Here is a 23,848-nt window from a genome sequence, read left to right on the forward strand (position 1 = left end):
GTTCCTGTTGAAGACTGACTTCCACCATGTTCTACATGCTGACAGGTCTTGGGTGTGAGGCATGACCTCTCAGACTGGGGGAAGATTGAGGAAGATAACAGAATTCTGTCAATACACCTAAGCGAGGCAATAGTTTTTTAGCTCTCTCAGAGCATTCCTACTTTTTGTTTGTATTTTGAGACAGGCTGTGTGTATGTCTGTCTCATGGTACACAAATGGAAGTCAGAGGACAATTTGAGGAAGTTGATTGCTTCTTATCATATGAGTTTGAGTGATTGAAATTAGGTCATTAAAGGATCTCTGATTTCAAGGCTAGCCTGGTCTACGAAGCAAGTCCAGGACAGCCTGGGTATTATACAGAGAAACCCTATTTCAAACAAATAAACAAACCAAAAAACCTCCCCCCCAAAAAAACCAAACAAACCAACAAAACAACAACAAAAAAGAAAGGTCATTAGACTTGATGGCAGGCCCTGTTTACTATTTTTAGAGACTGGGTCTCACTATATAGCTCTGGCTGTCCTAGAACTTAATATGTTGATCAGGCTAGCCTCACACTCAAAGGATCCATTGCCTCTACCTCCTGAGTACTGGGATTACAGGAAAGATCATCTACAGTAGACTCTAGAGTCAGTTTTTAGAGGTAAGTCTGGGCCTTGTGTGATTCCTGTCTTGTCTCTTTAGCAGGTGTGATGCAGGTAGCCCATTATGCTGGCTTTTCAGATGGTAAATAAAGGAACTTGGGAAGGTCATCAGAACCCATGAGGGTGTGGGTTTGGGAGCACGAAGTCTCCTCTTTGCATCTTTAGATCCCACCATTGGCCCAATGTGTGCATACCACGTCTAAGTCCAGAGGGGGAAAGCCATTTTTAATGGTGGGGCTGTTTTACCGACTGCACAGCTTTAGACACGTACTTTTCTCTTGCTTTCTTGAGTTTGGTGCTGGGTTAGAACCAGCTAGGCTCCTCATTTCCAGAACACAGCTTTGACATCTAAAGGGGAGCCTTTTGCTTTCAACTGGGCGGGAGGGGCTGGAAAGAGCCAGGCCTCAGCTGGGTGTCCTGGGAGCTTCCATGGGCTGGTGCTGGTCTGATCATAATGGGATAAAAGCATTCTCACCTCTAGTGGACAGAGAATGTTGGAGGGTTGATGACAGGAATTTGCCGTAATTTGCCAGGGATTTTGAGCATTTTCCAGCGGTAGAATTAAGTATATCTTGGTGGGTGAGGAGTGCTGTGGGCCACAGGAGTAGGCAGGCAGGTAGGGGGATAGGTGGGTGGAGGGGGGAGTGGCTGATGGTGGGTGGATAGACAGAGGCACTGGATTGATGAGTGGGAGGGTAGGAAGATGGGTTGTATTGATGAGTGGGTGGGTGGATGGAGTGGGCGAATAGGAAAATGGGTTGAGTTGATGAATATGAGTCTTGTTCAGATATGTGAGCTGGAACAATCATTTTTCTGGAAACTTTTTTTTTAAGTACACTATGTAAAAGGTTTCAGAAACCTCAATTTTATGGCTTATACAGTGAAAATACACACACACACACACACTCAGTCTCTCTCTATGGCTGAAACAATGAAAATACTCTTTCACTCACACACACACACACACACACACACACACACACACACACCAGCATTTGGCAGATGATAGTAAAGTCATACTGTGCTGATGTAATGCTTTTGGCACTGGTTGCTCAGGAGCCTCTGAAATCTTTCAGTGAGTTGCAAGATTGTAGGACATCAACATGGTAGCAGAGTTGGATATTTCTTTGTTTTAGAATGTAACCCCAAACGCCCCCAAGCAACAAAGTAAATAAAAAAGAAAACAAAATGCAATGGGTTTTGCTTGGGTTTGTTCCCTCTCTTAATAGAACCTGAGCCATTGGTATCTCAGCTAAGTTATTTTATTTTATTTTATTTTTGAGGTCTTCTGTTCTGCCCATAGCTCCAGGGTGCTGTGGACAGGTTGTGTGCCCTGTGTTACCTGGGTTGGGCAGGCTGTGTGGCACTGTGGCCTTGCTGCTTTGACAGGAAGCAGAGTGTGAGCTGGAGGCATTTGGACGTTGACATGTGGATGGCACTGGATGCCCTGAGACCTACTGGTGTTTATGGGTCAGTAGAGTTGAGGGTGGTCTTCGCAGTTGTCTGGGTAGAGGTCTAGGTGTGGGCCATCCCTGAAGGCAGCCCTTCTGGACGTGTCCAGCTTACTTGTAGCAGTATAGCCCACTTACAGGTCATAACCAATAAATTGAGCTCTTCCCATCAGCCCTCAACACACCATGAGGGTGTGTGGGGTTGGGAGCACTTAAGTCTCCTGGGATATGGTACATCCCAGGAGCCTCATGTATGGAAGACCTGATCCCTAGTTAGTAGAATTGTTGAGTGACTAAATCATGTGGGCCCTAGCCACATTGGAGGATTAATGGTCACTGATAGACAGTTTCCAGTGTGGAGACTAAAGCCAGAGCTGAGCACATGCTAGGAATGCAGTCTGCTTCTGAGCTGTATTCCCAACTTAACTGCCTTCCCGTCATTACATTACAATGGGTTAAACCTGCTTGTCTGTGTCAGCTGTTACGGAAAGGTCTTAAGTCTACACACCTGCCTGTCAGATTGATGCAATCAGCGATTGGCCTTGCCGTCTATACATCTTTCAACCTGGCCAGCCATTCATTAATCCTCGTACCTCTCAGGCACTCTGGCATAATTGATTATTGCTTCTCCAGGAGAACAAAGGAGGGTCATCATCCAAGGACACAGGAATTCCAGCAGGGCTGGGAACAGAGACACTTTCAGAGGCCTGTCCTACTGTCCCTGCCCCTCCCCCAGAGCAGGGCTTGGGACCATACAGTGGCGATAGTGGCTGTATTGGCTCCTCCACATCACATACTTTACTATGAACTTGCTGAGAGAGGCACTGCAGGCCTGCATTGGATGTTCAAGAGCTTCTGGGAATGTGAATGGTTAGATACTTTTGTCCAGGTTCCAGGCAGGAACAGGAATGGGTAACAGGAAAGTCTTGGAGAGGGAAGAGCCACCAGCCCGTGTGAACAGGTGAGGCTTGTGCCTTCCAGGAGCTCAGTGGATTATGTGCTGACACCTGAAGGGAGGTCTTCAGATTCAGGGTGTCTCAGGTTGACAAAAGATCCACAGGCTAGGAGACTCAGGCGACAACACTGGAGGCTGCTGACTGAGATGGGGTCCCCTCTACTGTGTCCTGCACTGTATGTCAAATGCTTCATTCCTCTTGGACTAGGTCCCAGCCTTGCAGGGTCTTAATTTTACTGTTCTGTTTTTCAAGACAGGGTGTCTCTGTGTGGCCTCAGCTCTCCTGGACTTGCCTTGTAGACAGGGCTGGCCTCGAAATCACAGAGATCGGTCTGCCTCTGCCTCCTCGAGTGCTGGGATTACAGGTGTGCACTGCCATGCCTGGCTTGTCTTACCTAACTTTAATTAGTCCCGTACAGCTCCCATCTCCAAATCCAGTCACCCGGAGCAATGAGGATTTCACTGTATGCATATTGTGGAGACCTATTTTGGTTTTAGCAATGGAGGATGCGCTTTTCTGGTTCAGGAAGCAGCAGACCTGGACAGGGACCAGGGCTGAAGGCCCATGTGGCTGGGACAGTAGGGAGGGAATATGCCCTGGTGGAAGCAGATTGTAGGCTTCGTAATTTGCTATGCGGTAGTGGCTTGGTCTCCCTCCAGGTACAACCTGGGGAGCTCAGGGATAGAGAAGGCATGGTCTGACATGGCAATGGGTGGGGACAAGACCAGTTAAAAAGTGGTCCCTGCTGGGTGTGGGAGTGCATGTTTGTAATCCTAGCACTCTGGAGGCAGAGTCAGGAGGATCCAGAGTTCTGTGTTGTGCCTGGTTTACCTGTGTAGGGAAATACTGTTTCAAACAAAACAAAGCAAAATGGACCTGGCTCACTGCAGCGGATGTGGTGCCCTTTCCAGTCACTGTGATGGTTGATTCTTACCAACTTGACCAACCCAGACATATCCGGGAACAGGGAATCGTAATTGAGAAAATATTTATATGGTTGCTTATAGGGTATTGACTGACAATTTGTGTGGGACGCCCCTGCTCACTGTGAGTGTTGTTGTCCATGGGCAGGTGGTCCTGGGCAGTGTAAGGAAGCAACTCAGTACACCAGTGCTCTTGATAGCTTTTGCCTCAGTTACTGTCCCCAGGGCCCTGCCCTGACTTCCCTTCATGATAGTGTAACCCGGGAGACAAAGAGACCGTTACCTCGCCAGAAGGTGATTGTCACACCAACAGAAACCCAAGCCACACAGGCTTGCTTCCCTGGTCTGCGGGCCCATCCTATAGTCTTGGCATCTAACAACATGTAGCAGGGATGCTGTGTGGCACATGCAAGTTTTGCTGTTAGCTCTGCCGGATCCAGGCCTGGCTGAGCTCCAGACTGGGTGTCCCTTTTTGGTGGTCTTCCTAATGGTGGGTTCTGTAAAAAGGTGCCTGGGAGGGCTGGTCACACTGTGGCCTGCTATTCTCACCAGTGTGACTGGACAGGACTTCACAGAGGTGTTGATGTTCAAATGGGCCCAAGTTCTGCAGGCATTAACACCCTAGGAGGAAAAAGCAAGGAAAGGGAATTGCTCCTGAGGGAGTGTGGCAATTTATTATGAGTGATTAGAACAATAATGGCTGTTAAAAAATTGGCATAGTGAACCTTTTAAAAATAGCCTGTCACTTTTGGTGCCGGAGTGATGATAGCTTGGGTCCCCTTGTGTGCGGAGTCTAATTCATTTTAGCTGCTGTGATCAGAGGAGTGAAGTGTGTATCAGCAACTGCCATGATTTAGTCAGAGGACCCGTGCTGAGCCAGAATGTATGCCAGACGCTGAAGAGATGAGAAAGGCTGGGAGAACCTAGAGTCTGCCATTGTGCAGGTCTAGTTAGTGGTGTCAGATGTGTGGTAGCTCTAAAACAGAGGCTCAAAGCTGATCCACAGAATGGTCACAGTCTTGGACCTCTCAGGAGTGCGAAACAGCCTCCTTCTGTTGGCCTTCTCCCCCACTGCCTTTTTTTTTTTTTTGAGACAGTGTTTCTCTGTGTAACCTTGGCTGTCCTGGTACTTGCTCTGTATACCAGGTTGGCCTCAAACTCACAGAGATCTGCCTGTCTCTGCCTCCCAAGTGCTGGGATTAAAGGTGTGCACCACCACTGCCCAACTATAACCCTTGCCTCCCAATGGTTGGGTGAATAGGAATAGCTCCCATAGGCTCATATTTGAATGCTTACTGACCAGGGAAAGGCATTACTTGGGAGGATTTAGAAGGTGTGGCCTTGGAGGAAATGTATCACTGGGGGTGGGCTTTGAAATAATAATAATTAAAAAAAAAAAGCCAGGCCCAGCCTTTCTCCCTGTAGAACTTTCAGCTACTTTCTCCAGTACGATGTCTGCTTGTATGCTGCCATGCTTCCCGCCATGATAATGGACTAAACCTCCGAAACTGTAAGCCAGCCCCAATCAAATATTTTTCTTTATAAGAGTTGTTGACTAAGACAGCAGGGGATGCAGGCTGTGGGAGTACTGCATCAACTTTACCTGCAGATGTGAGACCAGAACCAGATGCTGTTTCTGTCGTGCAGACATCTGGTGGCTCCTGGCATGCTATCTGATGATGTGGTGCCTGAAGGGAGCAGGGTGAATCTGGCACCTTCTCACCATGGCCAGAGCTGAGGACTCCTGTGGCTTAGCTCTCACATCCCTAGCCCAATACAGGCAAGATGCTGAGCCTCAGTCCCTAGGACCTGGCTGCTGGTATGCAAGACTGTGAACAACTGTCTTCTGACCTTTGTGGCAGTGACAGTCCACTTGGTGCCACCTCACCCATATTCCTAGATCTAGCCTTAAGAACTTGCAGAACACAAGATCAGGTGAGATGGCTCAGGGTTGGCACTGCTTGCTGCTCTTCATGGACTGGAGTTTGGTTCCCAGAACCTGCATCAAGCTCCTCACACCCACCTGCAACTCCAGCTCTAGGGGATCCAGTGCCCTCTCTGGCTTCTGAGTAGATTCAAGGTGTGCTCCCCTTCAATATCATGAATTGCATGTTTGATACTGAAAAGCAGGGCAGGCTTGTGTCTGGGCAGGTCACAGGCGGCAGTCGGGGGTGGAGGGGACACTGCTCTGATTTTGTTAAAGCAGATGTAATGGGCCTGTTCAACTTCCCTGTGAAACATCTGTGTTTACTCCAAAGATGACTGACGAAAGCCAGCCAGTCAAGCTCCTGAGAATGACTAGCTGAGGCACAGTGGAACAACGTCCAGTGTGGAAACAATGTAAGCTGAGAAAGGGGTAGAATGCTTGTAGCCATTTCCTCTGAATTACTGCTTCCTGGACTAATATCTCCCTCATAACTGTGTTCCTCCAAGGCTTCTCCCCAGGGCTGCACAACAGTAACAACAGCTGGGACAGGAGGCTGGCCAGCAGAGCGGTCTCCACGTTCTATCTCCAGAGATGCAGCTTTTGAGAGTCACCACCAAGGAGGGGTGGCATAGCTGGTACCTCTGGGTATCATGCTTCTCCAAGTTAGTGTTAGGTCAGACCGTTTCACCTGCCTCTGTGCTGCATCTAAGGTGTTTGCTCACCCCAGGAAGTCACACAAGTGCTCTATCTTTTCCCTTTATTACAAAAGCGAAGAGATGTGTGGTTTTGGTCTGTTTTGGAGCTGGGGTGGAGCAAAGTTGTACTCTACTGCAACCCAGTTGTGTCTCCTGTCTTTAAAATGAGTGTTTTCACATGAGCTAGGAAAGCTGGGTACCCAAAGCTATTTTCAGGTGCTTTACATTTCTCAAAGTAGAAAAAAGTCCAAGCATTAAGCATCTGTCCTGCCTTCCAGCTACACAGAAATGCACTGGTGCTGTGCAGCCTGATGCTTCTTGCCCCAGTACACAGCTGATGGCTCTCAACACAAGCCATCCAAGGTGGCCTGTGTCAGGCCAGAAAGGAGTGAGCTGAATAATCAAAGAGATGCTTCGTTTTGAGATGTGGAGGAAGAGAGTGAGCTAGGATCATTTAGGCCTACAGTGAGAATAGGCAGTAGTATGCACCTGCTGTTTCTCTGAGTATTCAGAAGTGATAAAAGGGCAGGTTAACTTCCAGGAACAAACTGAAGGGACCCTGTGTGTCTTGTACTTCCTGTTTCTGACGGCCATCCACACAGCCTACCCTTACCAACAGGCAGTGCTGTGGGGACTGCAAAGTAGGCAGGACGGTGGATCTGAGAGTAGCCTAGCTCAAGGCATGCTCCCACACGCCCGTCCAGTGCTTTTACTGATCCAGCTGTTCAAGTGTCTGCAGGGTACAGAGATCTGGTGGGAACTAGGCCAGCTTGAGGCACTGTGTGTTGAAGCTGTCCCCTTCTTTGCTGGCCACAGCCTCGAGTAGGCTCTGCTTCTTCTGCATGCTCCTTGAGGACTCCAGCTCGTACATGGTGGTCAGGTTGAAGAGGACGCTCTCGTGCAGGTAGTGCCTGGGGTCCTGCTGCACCATGGCCTCTAGCTGCCGCAGGGAGTCCTTGAGCTTGCCCAGGTAGAGCAGGCACACAGCAGCATTGTTGTTGGCCTGGAGGAAAGGACGTGTGCTTAGGGTGGCAGAGACACAGCCAGCTGCTCTTGGTGCTCCCTGGTCCTCATGTCCCAACAGCCCCTTTATAGACCACTCTAGCTATTGGAGGCCAAGCCAGTGCAGGGATCTCGGTTTACTGGTCTGAAAAAGGTAGAGAGGCCTGTGGGGTACCAAGTCTGCGTGTCTTACCACTGCGTTTGTGGGGTCCATCCTCAAAATCTCTGTGAAGAACTTGTGAGCTTCTGCAAAGTTATTCTGGCCAAGGTACAGAAAGGCTCTGCAATGCACACAACAGAGAAAGCAGTGAGCCCAGGTGAGCCTAGGGTGCCCACCAGCCAGGGCCAGTCTCACCATGCACTACGGGGATATCAGGGACACATGCCAGAGTGAGTCGTGAGCTCTCAGATGGAGCCAGTGGCTTTATCACTACTGCAACATCAGAGTCACTGGCAAGGCAGCCATCCAGGTTCCAGTCCAGACACAGTAGCCCCACCCAAGGTGACTTCCTGCCTTACAAACTGACCCCCTCATCATGTCTACTTTCTGGTATCTGGGTCTGGTTTGAAGGGGAGCAGGTTTGTCCTGATGGCCACACACTAATGATCTTGTGATACATGACTCATGAAAGCTAATCTGAGACCACCATTGCCAGGAGTCCCCGATGGTGCCTGTGTAAGTGTAAGTCTACACTGAGAGCAAGCATGGGTTGTGAAGAGCAGGGATCCCTTCTGACTGGTCCTTAGAGTAGGGAGCAGGGCTGTGATTCTAGAACGCCAGTATGCTACCTGGCCTGAGGCTCCTGGGTCTAGCACTGAGGACAGGTGGGAGAAAGACACACCCCAATCTGTGGGCCAATGAGATGGCTCAGCAGGTTAAGTCACCTGCTGTCCTTTGAGCACTGAGTTCAGTCCCTGGAGCTCCTGTGTGTCGGAGCCAACTCTCCACAGTCATCCTCTGAGCTCAGCATGCATGTGTACATGCACACACACAAAGTAAGTAATTAGAAGATATTTACCTGTTCATTAGAACCATTATTTTGCCCTGCAGTCCATCTAACTTCTGCGTTACTTTCTCAACGTCTTGAAAGTATTTTTCAGCTGTTTTTATGTCTCCAATCTGCTTTGACAAAGTTATCCAGTCACTTTAGCTGACAGGTTGAAAGAGATGTAAATGTAAAGTCCCACTTGCTCCCCAGTATCATGTCAGAATAGGAAGTCCCCTGTATGTTACGAAGTGGATCCCAGAGCCCACCCAGTGAGCAGGAGACATTTAAGACAGAATCTCAGGTTAGCATCCAGTAATAAACCAAAATAACTGAAGTGTCTGAATTATGTTAACATGAATGCCTGGCTGAAGTCTTACCACTTCGTAGCTGTGCCCCTGAGAATAAGTCCTGGCATAGCATTAAGTAAAAACAAACTTTGGTACAACACAACAGTCCTGATTTCTGGGGTATTTTTGGCTGGGGACAGAGGAGATACTACAAGTTTCCCAATTTCAAAGTATTACAGAATCCTACTGTAAAAATAAATGAAAAGACCCACTGGTATCCCTTGTGAGGAAACCAGCCCCCCTGAACAAAGCAGGGACTATTAGGATAGGCACCCAGGGAGATGAAAGGAACTCTTTCTCTAGGGGAAGTGAAGTTCTGACCTCTCCTCTTCCGACTCAGCCCTGGCTCTCCATATAATGATGAGGAGCATCAGGACGATATGGAGTTGAGATATCCAGGCATCATCCATGCCCTTCTTTTGCCTTAAGAAGGGAAACTAGTGCTCTAAGCTAGGCTTACAGCAAGAAGGAATAAATAAAGGATTCTGTCACACAACTTTACACACACAAGTAAGGGGAAGACAAATGAACCCTGTGTTTAGGGTCTGCCTGAAGGTCACTCCCAAAGTCCCACAGAATACCATCTTTTGATCATGCTGTACCTCATTTTAATAACAACCATGTTTGCCTCCTAACGAATGCCTGGAGGATCCCTGAGGGATTGAGCTGTGTGAGTTCTCGATTTTGGCAAAGTCCATTTTATATATTAGGAGGCTTGTTCTGGCTGTCTCAGCCTGGTAGCTCTCCTCTTTGGCAGCACCTTGTTACTATTTGGTAGCACCCTTGGGCTGACTTCTCTCCTGCCTTCTGTTGTTTGTAGGGAGTCAGAGCTCTGGGGAGCAGAGCTACCTATCTGCAGGCCTGCTTTTGGAACCAGAGTGAGTTCCTCCTGAGTGATTCTAGAGTACTCAGGGTAGGGTGGCATGGGGGAGATAGAGACTGAGGTCCTACCTGGTGGAATGGTAATGGACAATTAGTGTGACTGCTATATCCACAGTGGCCCTCCGCCTGAAGAGGCAGAACCCCTGTCTTCCCAGCAATAGGCATGGGGGACAAGTGGAAGGAGCTCTCCCAGCATGGGCCCATCTCACTGGCTGTGCTGGGGATGAGGTCAGCCTTGGTAGAAACACTTCAGCCTTCACACTGAGTTTTTGAATAGATATCTCCCCATTTGCTTTTTTTCCCCTTACAATCACTTCTTGCCATACAATGCTCAAAAAATAATCAAGAAAAGTTTTTGTATTTCCTGGGGAGGGGCTGACACCTTTGCAAGCCGGAGGCCATTCCTTTCTAAGCAGTTTTCTTGAGGTCTGACTGCTGGCTAATGAGCTGCATGTATACAATACGGATATTTAATGTGATATTCAGGACACCGCAGGGTGTACAGTCGCCATCCGGCAGGCATCCTCAGGCCACTATGTACCACTGTTCCCCACCTGCTCCTACTATGGCTGCTGTTCGAATCAGCCAGCCCTGTCTGTTTTGCTGCCTCCATCCCTGACATGCTCAAGCCTCTTCTGCAACTCCCCATTGTGGTCCAGCATTCCCTTCTGGCTCCCTGCAGTCCACTGTGGTCTGGCACCTTCCTGGCTCTCCAGTGAACTCTGACAGTCATGGGCATCCTGCTTTGAAGGTCATAAGTACCCTCTTGTCCTGCTCTGGACAGCAGAGCTGCTTTCACACAGTGGCATCCATTGGCTACTACACTTCCATGGAGGTTCAAAAGCTACCTTGCTGGTGTGAGTAATGACCTCCCAAGACCCATGTGAAAAGATCTAGAGGGGCAGAGTCTGAGCCGGAGAGAAGTAACTTCAAAGGATGAACGCTCCAGATGTCCAGAGACTAGATTGCTCTGCTCTGCCTTTGGATTGTCTGAGAAGCTCCCGCCTACAGGTATCTCCAGCCTTCTGTGAACGGGCTTCCTCGATGTGGAATCCCTCTCATGTCCACTTTCCTCTCCCTAGCCACTGTCCACCTGCCTTCTGAGCAGAAGGCACACATGGTCTGCAGGATGCTGTGTGTGACGGTGACATCCAAAGGCCTGAGAGTTTCAAATATGCAGATGCCACCTGGTCTTATTGAAGGCTGGCAGGGAGTGTGGGCAGGAGGTAGTCACGCCTGTGGGGACAGGCAAAGGCATTGAGAGTTCCCCCATGTCTGGGAACTGAATCAAAAATAAGCCCTTGATTGTGCTGCATGCCTGAGCTGGGTTTCCAGCTGTTATGCGAATGGCACACAGCCCACAGAGGTCACCCTCTGCTCACAGCCAGACTTGCTCTGTGCCCATCTCGGAAACAATGAAGACTGCTCTTCAGAAAAAAAGCACCCTGAAGAATCACAACAGACGGTTTGTAGGCAGAACACCCAGCCGAGGCTAGAGGAGGGGCATGTGCCTCTGGGGCACTCATATTTGTCAAAGTTGCCTTCCTCTGTGGTCCAGCAATTGTGTGGGTGATTGATTATGGCTCACTTGTTCTTAGGTCACACAAACTTTTAGAAAAACCTTAAAAACAAATTTAAATACAAGTATGATGCTCATAGAGAAGGTGCGAGGTAAGCTTCACATTCACCTATGTGAGATTATCCAGGAACTCACTGTCTGTCATTTACTTCATCTTGGTTGCTGCAGTCCCCCCTTGTTGCCAAATTTCCCTCACAGCCCTCTGCACATTTGTATATAGTGTCCATTTCTATTCCTACTCTTGAGCATCATGACAGAAAGTGCCTTGCCTTGTTTGCATCAGTGTCCACTTTTCAGCTCTCTGGTGTGCTTTCCCAGACTTAGCAGCCAGGCACTGCCTCTGAGAACATATGTGTGCCTCCACATTTGGTTTCACACACTCAAAGGCAAGAATGGCTGTGGGGGGCTGCACTCTGCTGACTCATCAGGGTGGGGTAGCCAGGTATCTTTAGCCTTGCCATGTCATGCTGCTGCTGAGGACCTCAGTATGCTGGGATGGCTGCAGAGGAAGCTGCTCCTCTTTTCCACCGAAGACTGGCCAGTTATTCTCGTGCACTGAGGGCAAGAGAATGGGTGCAAGATGCAGATGCCAGCACCACAGCGGTGCCCAGGAGTCTTAGCCTTGAAGATCTGCCTTCTTTGGGCTTTGATTCCTTGGCCCAATGGACACTATACCTCTCATTTGGAGCATTATGTCCAAAAGACAAAGGTTCTCCTTTGTCTTAGATCCTGAAGTGGAACACTGGCCTGTAGCACTCCCTAAGGCCAAAAGGCCCAGCCTCCTTCTCAGCAAGCCTGCTGCCCTTATGTTTTGCCTTTTTTCTATCTGCTGAGGACACTACCCCTCTCTCCCTCCGACAGCAGCACTGGCTGACACCTGTATCACCCACAGGCTTTCAACACCAGTGAGCCATTGGCCTCCTCTGATTGGTAGATCACATTCAAGATGGAGTAAGGGCACCCATTATCCCCTCATGCACTCAACATTAAACAGCTCCAGCTCAGTACTGAAGTCAGTATCATCCCATAAGCATTTACATTCCTTATGTAACGTCGCTTTCATGGTGGAGATGTGGTCTTTGAGGGACGTTCATCCTTGGGGCCACCAATTTCCCACTCTGCACAAGTAACTTTCAGTATTCCAGATGTGTGCACAGATGGCCCCCCTCCTGTGTCCTGTGTCCTTGCTAAGGAGTCAGGCGACACAAGATTCTGTATTCAGGAGACCCAGACTCTCAGGTGCCAGGAAGGCATTCTAGCTACAGATGCTGTTAAGGTGTGGTGGCCATGCAGCCTGCAGAAAACTGTGAGGTCACGAGCAGAGCTGTGCCTGACTCCTGTGACCTGTGTGTGTTGGCCTTTTCTCCTCTTGCCCGTAGCTGTCCTTGACCCACCCACCTTTCCTGTATTCAGAGGCTCTCAAGGGACAGACACAAGGCCCATATGTTGGGCAGCCTGCAGTAGGAGAACATGATCCTGGAACTGACAGGAAGACACATCAAATATTAAAGAGCCTGGCTGAGGGCGGCTGAGCCTCTGTCTAACGGCAGCTACTGTGTCAGGGTGACTAGAGTGTTCCCAACAGCAGCAGCAGTTTAGCAGATGTCCCTACCTGCAACAGGTCAGAAGGTCACCCAATAGAATCATTGCAAAGAACACCTTAATGGTCACATTAATTTGAAGTGAAATAATTCCCTTACTACTCCCTGCCTGTGGAAGTTCTGCGGGACAGAATTTCCAGGCAACCCTACTGGGCTGCAGCTGCCATCCTCAGCTTTTGGGCTGTCAGCCGTGTGGCCAGTACCTGGAGGAGGATGCGGCCGATGCCACTTAGCAGCTGTGGCTCCTGCTCCGGGTAGTACTTGATTACTGTGCGGTAAGCATCTACGGCCAGCACATAGTCCTGTGGCAAGAGACCAAGAGCATGCAGTGAGCTGCAGAAGCTGTGCAGCTGTGCACAGCACATTACGGACCGAGCACACGCGCGCACGCACACGCACGCGCACACACACACACACACACACACAGCTGTGAGGGCAGCAGGCCAGTGGCGACCATCCCTTCCACACTGATGGACTAAGCACTCCGACTTCTGTGTGACACACTCCTCTGTCATCACAGAGACTCGAGCTAGAATCAGGCCCAAAGCTGCCTTTCACCCCACTTCCTAAGCAGAAGCCAGAGGTCCCTCATTGGGTCCGCCCCTCTTTTCTGGCAGAGTTCTTGTTAGGACTCATGGTTCTGTACCATCTCATCCTCCAGACATATACACCACACTTTGAAAGTGTCTCAGACATTTTCTGTGCTTGATACTAATACTGAAACCACCTACCAATCACATTTGCTATGACAGTCTGGGCATATGGCTGTCACTGCTTCCTATAATGTCCTGCACTCACCACTGCTCTGTGGAGACAAGTGCACAGAGGCCCAGAAGGTGCCGGGCTTGCTGTCTGCACCCTGCACAGCCTGTCTTCAGTGCCAGAGCTCTGTGCACCTTCCTAGCGTGCACCTTGCACTGACCCTGCCTGCAGCCCTCCTTGAGGCACAGGCTGTCTACCACCCAGCTGGTGTCCATTTCCCGATTTTGGTCCACAGTACAAAAATGTATGAGAGTCAGTCTTAGTGAGAGCGGTGCTGCCTATTACAAGGCTCAGAGGTCAGCTCCTCCTACTGTAGCCGAGTACCCGAGCAAGCTCTGTGGAAGGAACTGTGCCGAGCACTTACTTCCTCTCAGTTACAGTGCATGGTGACCAGTCTGGGGCCACCACTGCTGATCTCCTCCTAACCATCGGATTCTGGAAGGTATTTCATTTCTGTATTCTAGACTTTCGGTGTCTCCAAACTGGGACTACAGTTGCTGAGTTTGCTAATTGGGAGGTTATAAAGACAGACGACAAGTAAAATTCCAGTTTGGCAGGGAGGGAAAAAAAAAGAAGACTCTCCAGTCTGGTACCTTCAAGTGCAGCTCGTTAAAACTAATTTTATTCAAGGCCTGATGCTCACAAGGAGCCAGACCACACATGCCTTGATTCCCTCTCCTGCCACGTTTTGCTGCCTGTCACTGCTGCCCGAGGCCGGGCTGTCTTAGTTCTAGTTGTGCCAGCAGGTGCTCGTGTGAGCACGTGCAGGTGCATGTGTGTACCATGCACACACACGAGGTGTCCGAAGAGAAGGCCCTTGACGACTCCTCTGCCTTTGGGAAGCCAGGGTCGTGGTTGGGAGGACACACCATCCCTGTGCAGCCTGTCTTATGGTCTGGGTCGCTGCACAGATGACCAGCAGGCAGTCTTACTTTCCCCAGGAGGGTCCTGGTTCCTGTGGTCCATCCTGGTGTCCCCCTCTAACCTGGCATGTATCCTTAGATTTGGTTTTAGTTAGCAAGGGCAGGCTGTGCTGAGCCACAGTGCTGCACCTGACCACTCGTGCTCCATTCTGCCCGGGGTGCTTCTGATGGACAGCCGTGGACAGGGCCAGCATGCCTGGATAGCAAGCCCTGCTAGGGTCCTGGACCTTTTGATTGGTATTATTGTCTTTCCAACCTGCCAGGGGTCAGGGTTCATGCTACTGAGGATGGCGTGGCAGAAAAAAAGCAGACTTTAAATATACCCATTATCTGTAAATATTTTGAGTCTGAGTCTTACTGTGTAGCTCTGTACACCTGTAACTACACAGCCCAAGCTTATGCTGAATTCTTAGAGATCCACCTGCTTTTGCCTCCCAAGTGTTGGGATTAAAGATGTGTGTTCTCACACACCTTTACTGCTCTCCTGGGAGGAAGGGTAGACTCACAGGCTTGGGAACAATGAGAGAAAGCAGTAGCAGAGAAAGAATTGTCAGACAGGTGCCAAAGGCATCAGTGTTATGTCAGCAAGCCTCAAGGTTTAGGGTGAGCTTGTTGGAGGGAGTGTTTGGACCTGTGTAGAGGATCTGACTGGTTACTATTCAGTGAAATTGCTCATTCTGGGAAGCTGGTGGTCCTCTTTAAAGGAATGTGGCTGACAGCAGCTTCCTGGAGAGTGCCCACCCTACTCTTCTGACTACACCCACCGTCCTTGAAAGGACACACAGACACCCATACTTGGGCAAAAGCATCTACCCCGACCTGCACCTAAAAACTGCTCTTCGTGGCTAAGTGACTGCTAAACCATGCCAATGGCCATTACACCACCACAGGCTTCATGTAGTGTGAGCTAACAAAGAGGAGTCGTCCTGTGTGTGGCAGGCTCTTTCTCACAAAAGAGAGGCCATAACAGGTGGCATGCTGTGCAGGGGGTACGGGACATGGAGCTGGACAGTGTCCAATGGAGGCTATAGCCCCAGGCAGATTTACTCCAGGGGCACAGGTACTTCACAGCTCCTGCGAGGCCCAAGGGCATCGTGTTTATATGAACTTGTCTTGCAAGTGAGTGGGCCTGGCGATGTACTGTGGGATACTCAGAATGGGAACATTACAAGGCTGATCAACTAGGTCACTGTTAGCAAGGCACACAGGCCCCAGCCTTGCAGCTCAACTACTGTGGCAATACTGGTTGTGCCCACTAGATGGCAGCAGAATGCATGTGCTTGCATCCACTTTACTTGCAACATTTCTTTCACTCCTTTAACTCATGAAAATCAAGATTAAACCAAATTTTTAACCCAAATTGCACCCATTGTGGAAGTAGTTTTGAAACCTGAAAATCCATACTGAGTCTGTGGTGGTGGGATGGCACAGGTAGACGTTTGGTGCCTGTGCCTACATTGCTGGTAGTATCACTACTGCAGGAAAACAAAGAAAAGCGTTTTTTGTTACAGGGTTTTCTAACAGAGCATCTCAGAAATTCAAGCTGAAGCCCGACAGACTAGTGTCTGGCAGTGGAGCAGTAACTGCCTCCCCTGAGGATCTTCAGCTTCTGGCTAGCAATACCAGTGCTGCAAGCCTAAGAAGGCCGGGCAGCCAAGACTCAGACTTTCAGATGCCGCTGGATGCTCATGGTGGCGTCTAAGGCTGCCACTGGCCACAGTAGTGCTGAGTGGGAGACCTCATAGGGGACAGTGGGACAGGAGGAAGCAAGTCTCTCTCTGGCTGAAGGCTGTAGCACGTGGGGGAGGAGACAGGCTCTGCAATGATGTCACCAGGGAGGAGGAGGAGGAGGCAGAGGAAGAGGAGGAGGGTTGAGGCCAGGAACAAAGTAGCCCAATAGGCAACAGGCCCTGTGCAAACATCTCAGACACAGAATTCCGAAAAAAAATGTGTTAAAAATTAGGAAAGAGCTGTGAGGATGAGAACTGGGAGAGATTAAGGAAACTCATTCTTCCCGCGTCAAGGTCGCCTACCAGATGAGCCTGGCCTGCCTGTCCACACCCAATGCCACACATCACAGACCGGCAGAGGTGCAGAGGATGCATGCTGTCCCACGGCTGGGCAGCGGCCACACACTTTCCTGCCAAACCCAAGGACATGGCCATGTGGAGGGCGGCCAGTCAGGCTGAAGCGAGGAACACGTTACTCCACTTGGTAACCTGCCTGCTGGCGGATGCTCAGAGCAGGATGACCTTGGCTGTGGGAGAAGTGATGAGCTGTCTCACCACAGCTCGGAAGGTGTTAACGGTGCTGCTCTTGGCGTCTGCTGCTGACAGATTCTGTGGCAGCTTCAGTGCCTGCAGCTGGCAGCAAGGCCGCCAGCTCTGTGGCAGGCCAGCCGTGCCCAGGGCGGGAGGTAAACCAGGCATGGGAAGTATTTGAAACAAGAGAGAAGCCTGAAAACACGGCTGCCTCGGCAGGCAGGGCCTATGTGGAGAACAGACTGAAAATACAGTGACTGACAGCTCGGCTGGGCTTCCTGAGTCACACTGGCTCTGCAGGTGGAAAGCTCAGGGTGAGCTCCTTACAAGTTGGTCTGGTGGGAACACCTGCCTTCAGATGGCAAAACCATCAATCACTAAAAAAAAAAACAAATGACCCTCACACTAAAAGAAGGATAACAAAGGACACTTTCTGGATGGAGTTCAGAGGAAAACAGGGGTGGAATGAGCAGTTTTAATTAGACCATTTAGACCTAGGCCTGCGCAATTAAATTCAGTAATGTAAACCGTTTCTGTGGAAATTTCAAAACGACAAGTTAGGCCCCCAAGTGTGAGTGAACTCTACTGAGCAATCTAGGCCATGATGAGCACTGCTGAGGCCCATGGCCCACATCGTCGACAGCACCTCCTTGCAGCTTCCTGCTGACACTGCCTTCTAGAACAAGGTGCTCTACAGCTCAGCCGCCCACATACCTTCATCAGGAGCAGACAGTTTGCCATGGAATACAGCACACGGCCCAGACGCGACCTCCACAGCTGAACAGAGGCTGCAGGAGAGACAGGCGTGAGTGTGTGCACAAGCAAGCATGCTCTTTCCAGCTGGCAACCACTGCACCCTGTGTGCTAATTTCAAAGATAGCCACCCCCCCAGCCTAACCCTACCAGGTCTCACCAAGAATGTTTTATTCACTCTATGTTGCACGAGAAATAAAAGTGTTCTTAGTGAGATGGCCACAGTGGGCTCTCATGAGAGACCATCTGCACAGATGTAGAAAAAACAAAAAAACCCAAACCAAACCAAACCAAACTAAACCAAACCAAACCAAAAGACCCCAGCCCAGCTCACATAGAAGACTGAGCAGTAATCAGAGGCCCCCTTCTGAGCCAGACCCCAAGCCTGTGTGCACGCCTGATGCAGACCTGGCACATCTGCTGCCCGGGTGGAGGCCCCCCACGCACACAGGCTCTGTGTCCAGCAGGCTCTGCAGAGGTCTGCTTGTGTCCAGCAGGCTCTGCAGAGGTCTGCTTGTGTCCAGCAGGCTCTGCAGAGGTCTGCTTGGTGGCTGTTTGAGTCCCTGCAGCCAGGAACTGACCACTTCCCCAGGCCTTTGGTCTCAGAGGGGAACAACAACACTGCCTTCTTCACAGGCTTTAGTGAGGGTGCACACGTGCACGTGAGGGCAGGAGAGATCACTCAGTGGTTAAGAGCACTGACTGCTCTTCCAGATGTCCTAGTTCAATTCCCAGCAACCACATAGTCGCTCACAACCACATGTAATGGGATCCGATGCCCTCTTCTGGTGTGTGAGGATGGAGCACTCATATACATAAAATAAATACATAAACATTACAGAAGTGCAAGGTGACAGGACAGAAACACTCCCACTTGCAGACAGGACAGGCAAGTACTCATGGCTATCGATGCAGCAGCCAAGTGAACTGTTCCTCCTGCTCACTTCTGTGAGCAGCCATCTACTGCTTTAGAACCTTCACTGACCATTTATTTCTTCTTTGTCATGGGAGGGCCGTCTGATAGTTTTTGAGGTCATCAGGAATAAGGGCTGAGTTGGGGACTATGCTGCTTGCATCAACTAGGGCAAGCCGACACATTCATGCCTTTGGGTTCAGACCCTAGTTATAACAGGATACACCCATGTAAATGCACATATGCCCACACACATACACACCATATCACATATGCACCACCACATATTAATAACCCACACAGCACACACACACTTGGCCCTTCAAATCCAGGGAGTCACACACTTTCTCAGAGACTGGCTACTTGTTAGTATATTCAGCATACTGACTCTAGAATAACTGCTAAGGTAGAAATGTATACACAAAATTCACGTACTAGGGATTTGAAGTGTGGGTCTTTGGAAGGGTATTGGGAGGTTAGATCAAGCCTTATCATGGCATTGGTGATTTTATTTATTTATTTATTACTACTACTATTATATTTTTGGTTTTTTGAAACAGGGTTTCTCTATGTAACAGTTATGCCTATCCTGGAACTTACTTTGTACATCAGGTTGACCTTGAACTCAAAGATCTACCTGCCTTTGCATTCTGAGTGCTGGGATTAAAGGCATGTGCCACCACGCCTGGCCCTACTGGTGCTTTTGTAAAGAGAGCTAAGAAGGGGTTTCTGTCTCATCATGTAATGCCCACTTCCTGCTACAATGCAGAAGACCTCATCACATGCCAACACCAACTCATGGACATCCCAGACTCCAGAACTGTGACTCTAATCAACTCTCTCCTTTATAAATTAACCAGTGCTGGGCTTTTCATTATAGCAAATGGAGAGACTGAGACAGGATCTTAGAGGCTGGTCTGCCCCTGCAGTCCACCATGTGCCCATAGGGGATTTCTAAGACACCTTGAAAGATCAGGATGCTCAGCCACTAACAGTGTACAAACAGTGGCTCCCTTCCCCTCCTTCTCAATGGGCTATCTCCTGCCATGCAAACGTGTACTAGCAATGAAAACTCACCAGTGTACCAATGAACTGGGCTGGGCTGTTCTCAGAACCCACTTGTATTTCTCCTCATTAGGCAAAAACCCATGTTCCTCCTCTCATCTACCCAGAATACTGATAGCTATACAGCTTCAGGGGAAATGGGTAAAGGGACCATTCTCTGTTGGCTAAGAGTGAGAACCAGCTGTAACGCAGCACCTTGCACATCCTTGAGAGCTGTTCAGCTAACAGACAGGCAATGCTCACCTTGCCTGCTCTCCTGGGTGACGCTGCTCAGGCCACCGTCTTCAGCGAAGCCTTGCTCCAAGTTGGCCAGGATCTGCAGTCATTTCAAACAAGGAGAACAAAACTGTAAGTGGATTTGTGTCTACACTGTTATCATATATTCCAGACACAGCAAACTTCCCTGGGTGAAAACTAGTCAGTCAAGGAATGTTCCTACAGATATGTCTTTTGTGCTGTGATGACCACCAATTACTTGGAGGGGATGAAAAGAGCAGGGACCCCACTTTCTGGTAGAAGATGGAATTTAAGTTTATGAGACTCATAAAGCGTTCTTGGACATTGAACACACTGGGCGTTCAGTTTTGCTTTCATGAAAGGCATCAGATGCGTTATACCTGAGAGTGATTAACCTCTGTGGCAACCTCAGCCCCTTCCTCCAGGGGACCAGCGAGCCTACTGCCTTTCCCACCACACAGGGTAAATTCCATGAAGCTGTCACTTTGCATAGTTTTTATTGTTTGGTTACAACCTTTCCATTGGTATTTGGGTTTTCCCTGAAAGAAGCTGCTATGGCCCCTATCACTTGAGGAGAGGATTTCAGGGTGAGAGTATATGTTAAGAATAAAGACTAAGCCAGGCAGTGTTGGCGCACACCTTTAATTCCAGCACTTGGGAGGCAGAGGCAAGAAGATCTTTGTGAGTTCAAGGCCAGCCTGGCCTACAGAGTGAGTTTCAGGACAGCCAAGGCTACACAGTGAAACCCTGTCTCAAAAAACCAAAACCACCCCCAACTCCCAAATAAGTAAAGACTATGTGTAGGATAAAAATGGGGATAATGTTAATGGACAAGCTTCTCACGCAGTCTGTCTGCTGTGTGAAAACCCCTGCCTGCCTTCCACCACCTGCTGGGTGACATCTCTCTAGTGGCTACCCCTAGGAGGCAGGTAGGCGGTGGAGTCTGTCTTCTCTTGACTCATCTGTGCTACACTGGGCACCCTCCTTTGCAAAGGCATTATCCTGTATAAGTAAGAGAACAGTTAGCTGTGGACTGTGACTCCGGACAAACATGGGGCTCAGGACTGTGTGTGACCTTTGAGAGATTCAGAGGATAGACACAGGGTTCAAGACTGTGATCTTGGAGAGAAGCAAGGCAGTTCAAATGACATTTCCCAGCTAATTTGTCTTCTGGTAAGTAATCATGAAGCCAGAAACTGACAGGAAATAAAGTCTTACATTCCCTCAGGCTGGAGTAGAGGGAGCTGGGAAGAAAGGGAAGGGATAAGGGACGGCAGAGGGCACCAGCATTCAGGATTAGATCCTAGAACTCAGTGAACTAGGACAAAGGCTGGCATTTACATCTAAAAAAACACACACAAGGGGAAAGTGGCCAGTCTCTGGGTCTGAGGGGTGCGGGGAGGTTTATGAGCAAAACTGTATTCCAGGTCTAACACACCGCCTCTCTCAGAACACACCTGATCTCTGTATTAGGTATTCAGGGATGGGGGGGAAGGCTGCATCTCTGTAGCCCTGGATAGCTCAGCCAGCACTCACTGGGAGGGTGGAAGCAGCCTGCTGTTCTGGCTCTGAAGGAGAAGCGGTACACTTCAGAGGAGCAGTAGCAGCAGAAACATCCAGGGAACAAGGAGGGACTTCCCATTGCAGTGTGTGAAGAAGCACAAATGGAAGCTATTGGCAGTGGAAGCAGCAAAGCGAGAGCCACCAAGAACTCTCTACCACCTGCTCTGGGATCTTTTGGCCTTGTGACAGTCTGGGGAATCTTCTTTGGATGTGAAATGATCTCAACAGGCTCACTGGTTAATGCCCATGTCCTAAGCTGGTGGTGCTACTATGATTTCTAGAAATGCCAGGAAGAAGGGCTTAGCTGGTGGAAGTAAGGACTGGGAAAAGGTCCTTGGGACTATCTAGTCTGGTCATTTACGCTACAGAGTGACCTGCTTGTGCCATTCAGTCTTCCTGCGATGCTCTGAAGCACATATGGCCAGGTGGTTAGCCTGAACCCTCTGAAGCTATGAATCAAAACAAACCTTTGTTCCTCAAGGTGGTTTGTGCTGGGTACTGGGTCACAGCACTTTTGAGAAAAGCAACTAACAGAGTATGTGTCTACACAGAGCAGGAGGTGCTCGAGCAGGCTACAGCCTTTCTCAACTCCTGAGTTGGGTAAAGGGTGAGCAGCTCTAGGGTTTGTGGGCCACTAAGGGGCTTCAAGACCAGTGGAAAGGACAGCTACCCAAGGTTCTGGCCACAGACACGAGAAGGGCATGTCCAGTGCAGTTTTCTGATCTGAGGTGGCCATATCGGCACCATTTAGGAAATGTAGATACTTCTGGGGAAGGCTGAACTTGTGAATATGGTGTGGCTGCAACCCCACCCACAGGTACATCTTGCCCTGGAAGCAAGATTAACCATCAGCTAGACCCCACTGAGCAGGCACAACGTGCCACAGTGCTCTGGACCATGCCCTGAAGGCAGAGAGATCCCTGTTATGTGTGGGTGGTGGAATGATATTGCCTTGATCCAGGTCTACTGTGTTTGACCGGGTAAACCTAAAGGTGAAAGGATTTCTTTCAGCTCTACCAAATTAAAAAAAAAACACACTGTAGCCAAGGCCCACAATGCCCACATCTGTCTGGAGATGAGACAGGGTCTGCAGTTGTATGGGACCATTTGTTCCTTCATCCTGAAGCCCATACCGGGCCTGCCCATCCCTAGAATCTGCATGTGACAGGTGATGGATGACACTATGGCAAAGGTGCTGGCAAGCAATGCCACAGAAGTAGACAATCTTCTAATCTAGGGTATGTGTCTCCAGAAGGAGACAAAAGCTATGACCACAGATTAGTAGGATAGCTTATTTTGTAATTAAAAAAAGAGGGAGGGGTGAAGTGGAAGTTCCTGGTTTCTTTGAAGATGCAGTTGAGTCATGTGATGTTTTGCTGGATTCTGGGTTTTGAGAGGGCATATAATGTTTTGAGGCTGGCTTGTGAGAGGGCATGTGATGTTTTGCCATGAGCTGTCTTGTTCGAGGGGCGTGCTTTGGCCAGCTGAGAATATCCATGGGTGGACTCTGAGAAGAGGTCATATAGAGAGGCCCACACACAGTGAGACATCACTTTTTGGATCAACATCGCTGCACTGATCTTTGTGCTTTGACCTTGACTTTGTAGAGAGAAATGTTCCAGAGAACTTCTCAGTGCAACCCAACTGAGTCTTGCAGTTTTTGCTTACTTGTTATGCTGATGAGTGTTTCTGTTTGGTGTTGGTCTTTGGACTGGACTGCTAGTACCTGGACAACAAAGAATGGACTACCCCAAGGAACTACTTCTAAAAAGAGAAAAATTCCCGAGAACTTCTTGGGGCAATCCAATTGAGTCTTGTGGTTTTCATTGACTTGTCCCATTCTTCTGAATTGTGCTGATTCCTGTTGTTGTTTGGTCCTGGCCTTTGGACTGGACTGCTGGGATCCAGACAACGAAGAGTGGACTCATCCCAAGGAAATACTCTATGTCTACAACCCTCTCTACCTAATAACCTTCTTTCTCCCCTACCTCAGTGGTGGAAGGGAGATATAAGTGTTTAAGAACCCTAAATAAAGTAGGTGAAACAAAATAAAGGAGAATTGAGTGTGTCCATGTGGGTGAATGGGCTGCACATCTCATCCTCATCTCAGAGAGCTGCCCTGTAAACTGCAGGTAGTCACAGATGTGACACTTGTGATCAGAACACAATTCTTCTTCCCCCAGACGTTCACTGCTTGTGTGGAGGAGGCAGAGCCACAGTGGTTAATCTCCAGGCACTGGGAGATGCTGCTTCAGGTTAAGGGTAACTTAAGTTTTTTATCTCTAATTTTTATTTTTCACTTGGATGCCCCAACACACCTTTCTCATCTGCTGCATCACAGACTATGGGGCTCCATGGAGAATGCACTCACAGTG

At 49.3% G+C, this 23,848-nt stretch overlaps 1 protein-coding gene across 1 annotated transcript in view; it reads right to left on the reverse strand.

Annotated features, from left to right (window-relative positions):
- Nucleotides 1–6,644: 6,644 nt before the first annotated feature.
- The window catches only part of Trappc12 (trafficking protein particle complex subunit 12), a 62,430-nt gene continuing 45,226 nt past the window's right edge, over nucleotides 6,645–23,848 (reverse strand). Inside the window, exons 7-12 of the mRNA XM_021653569.2 lie at nucleotides 19,917–19,989; nucleotides 17,657–17,730; nucleotides 13,200–13,298; nucleotides 8,618–8,718; nucleotides 7,792–7,879; nucleotides 6,645–7,599 (exon numbers count right to left, since the gene is read on the reverse strand). Coding sequence (XP_021509244.1) covers nucleotides 7,357–7,599; nucleotides 7,792–7,879; nucleotides 8,618–8,718; nucleotides 13,200–13,298; nucleotides 17,657–17,730; nucleotides 19,917–19,989 — 678 coding nt within the window. The 3' untranslated portion in view covers nucleotides 6,645–7,356. The remainder of the gene's footprint in view (nucleotides 7,600–7,791; nucleotides 7,880–8,617; nucleotides 8,719–13,199; nucleotides 13,299–17,656; nucleotides 17,731–19,916; nucleotides 19,990–23,848) is intronic.

This window comes from Meriones unguiculatus, chromosome 1, assembly GCF_030254825.1.
Source record: "Meriones unguiculatus strain TT.TT164.6M chromosome 1, Bangor_MerUng_6.1, whole genome shotgun sequence".
NCBI lineage: Eukaryota > Metazoa > Chordata > Mammalia > Rodentia > Muridae > Meriones > Meriones unguiculatus.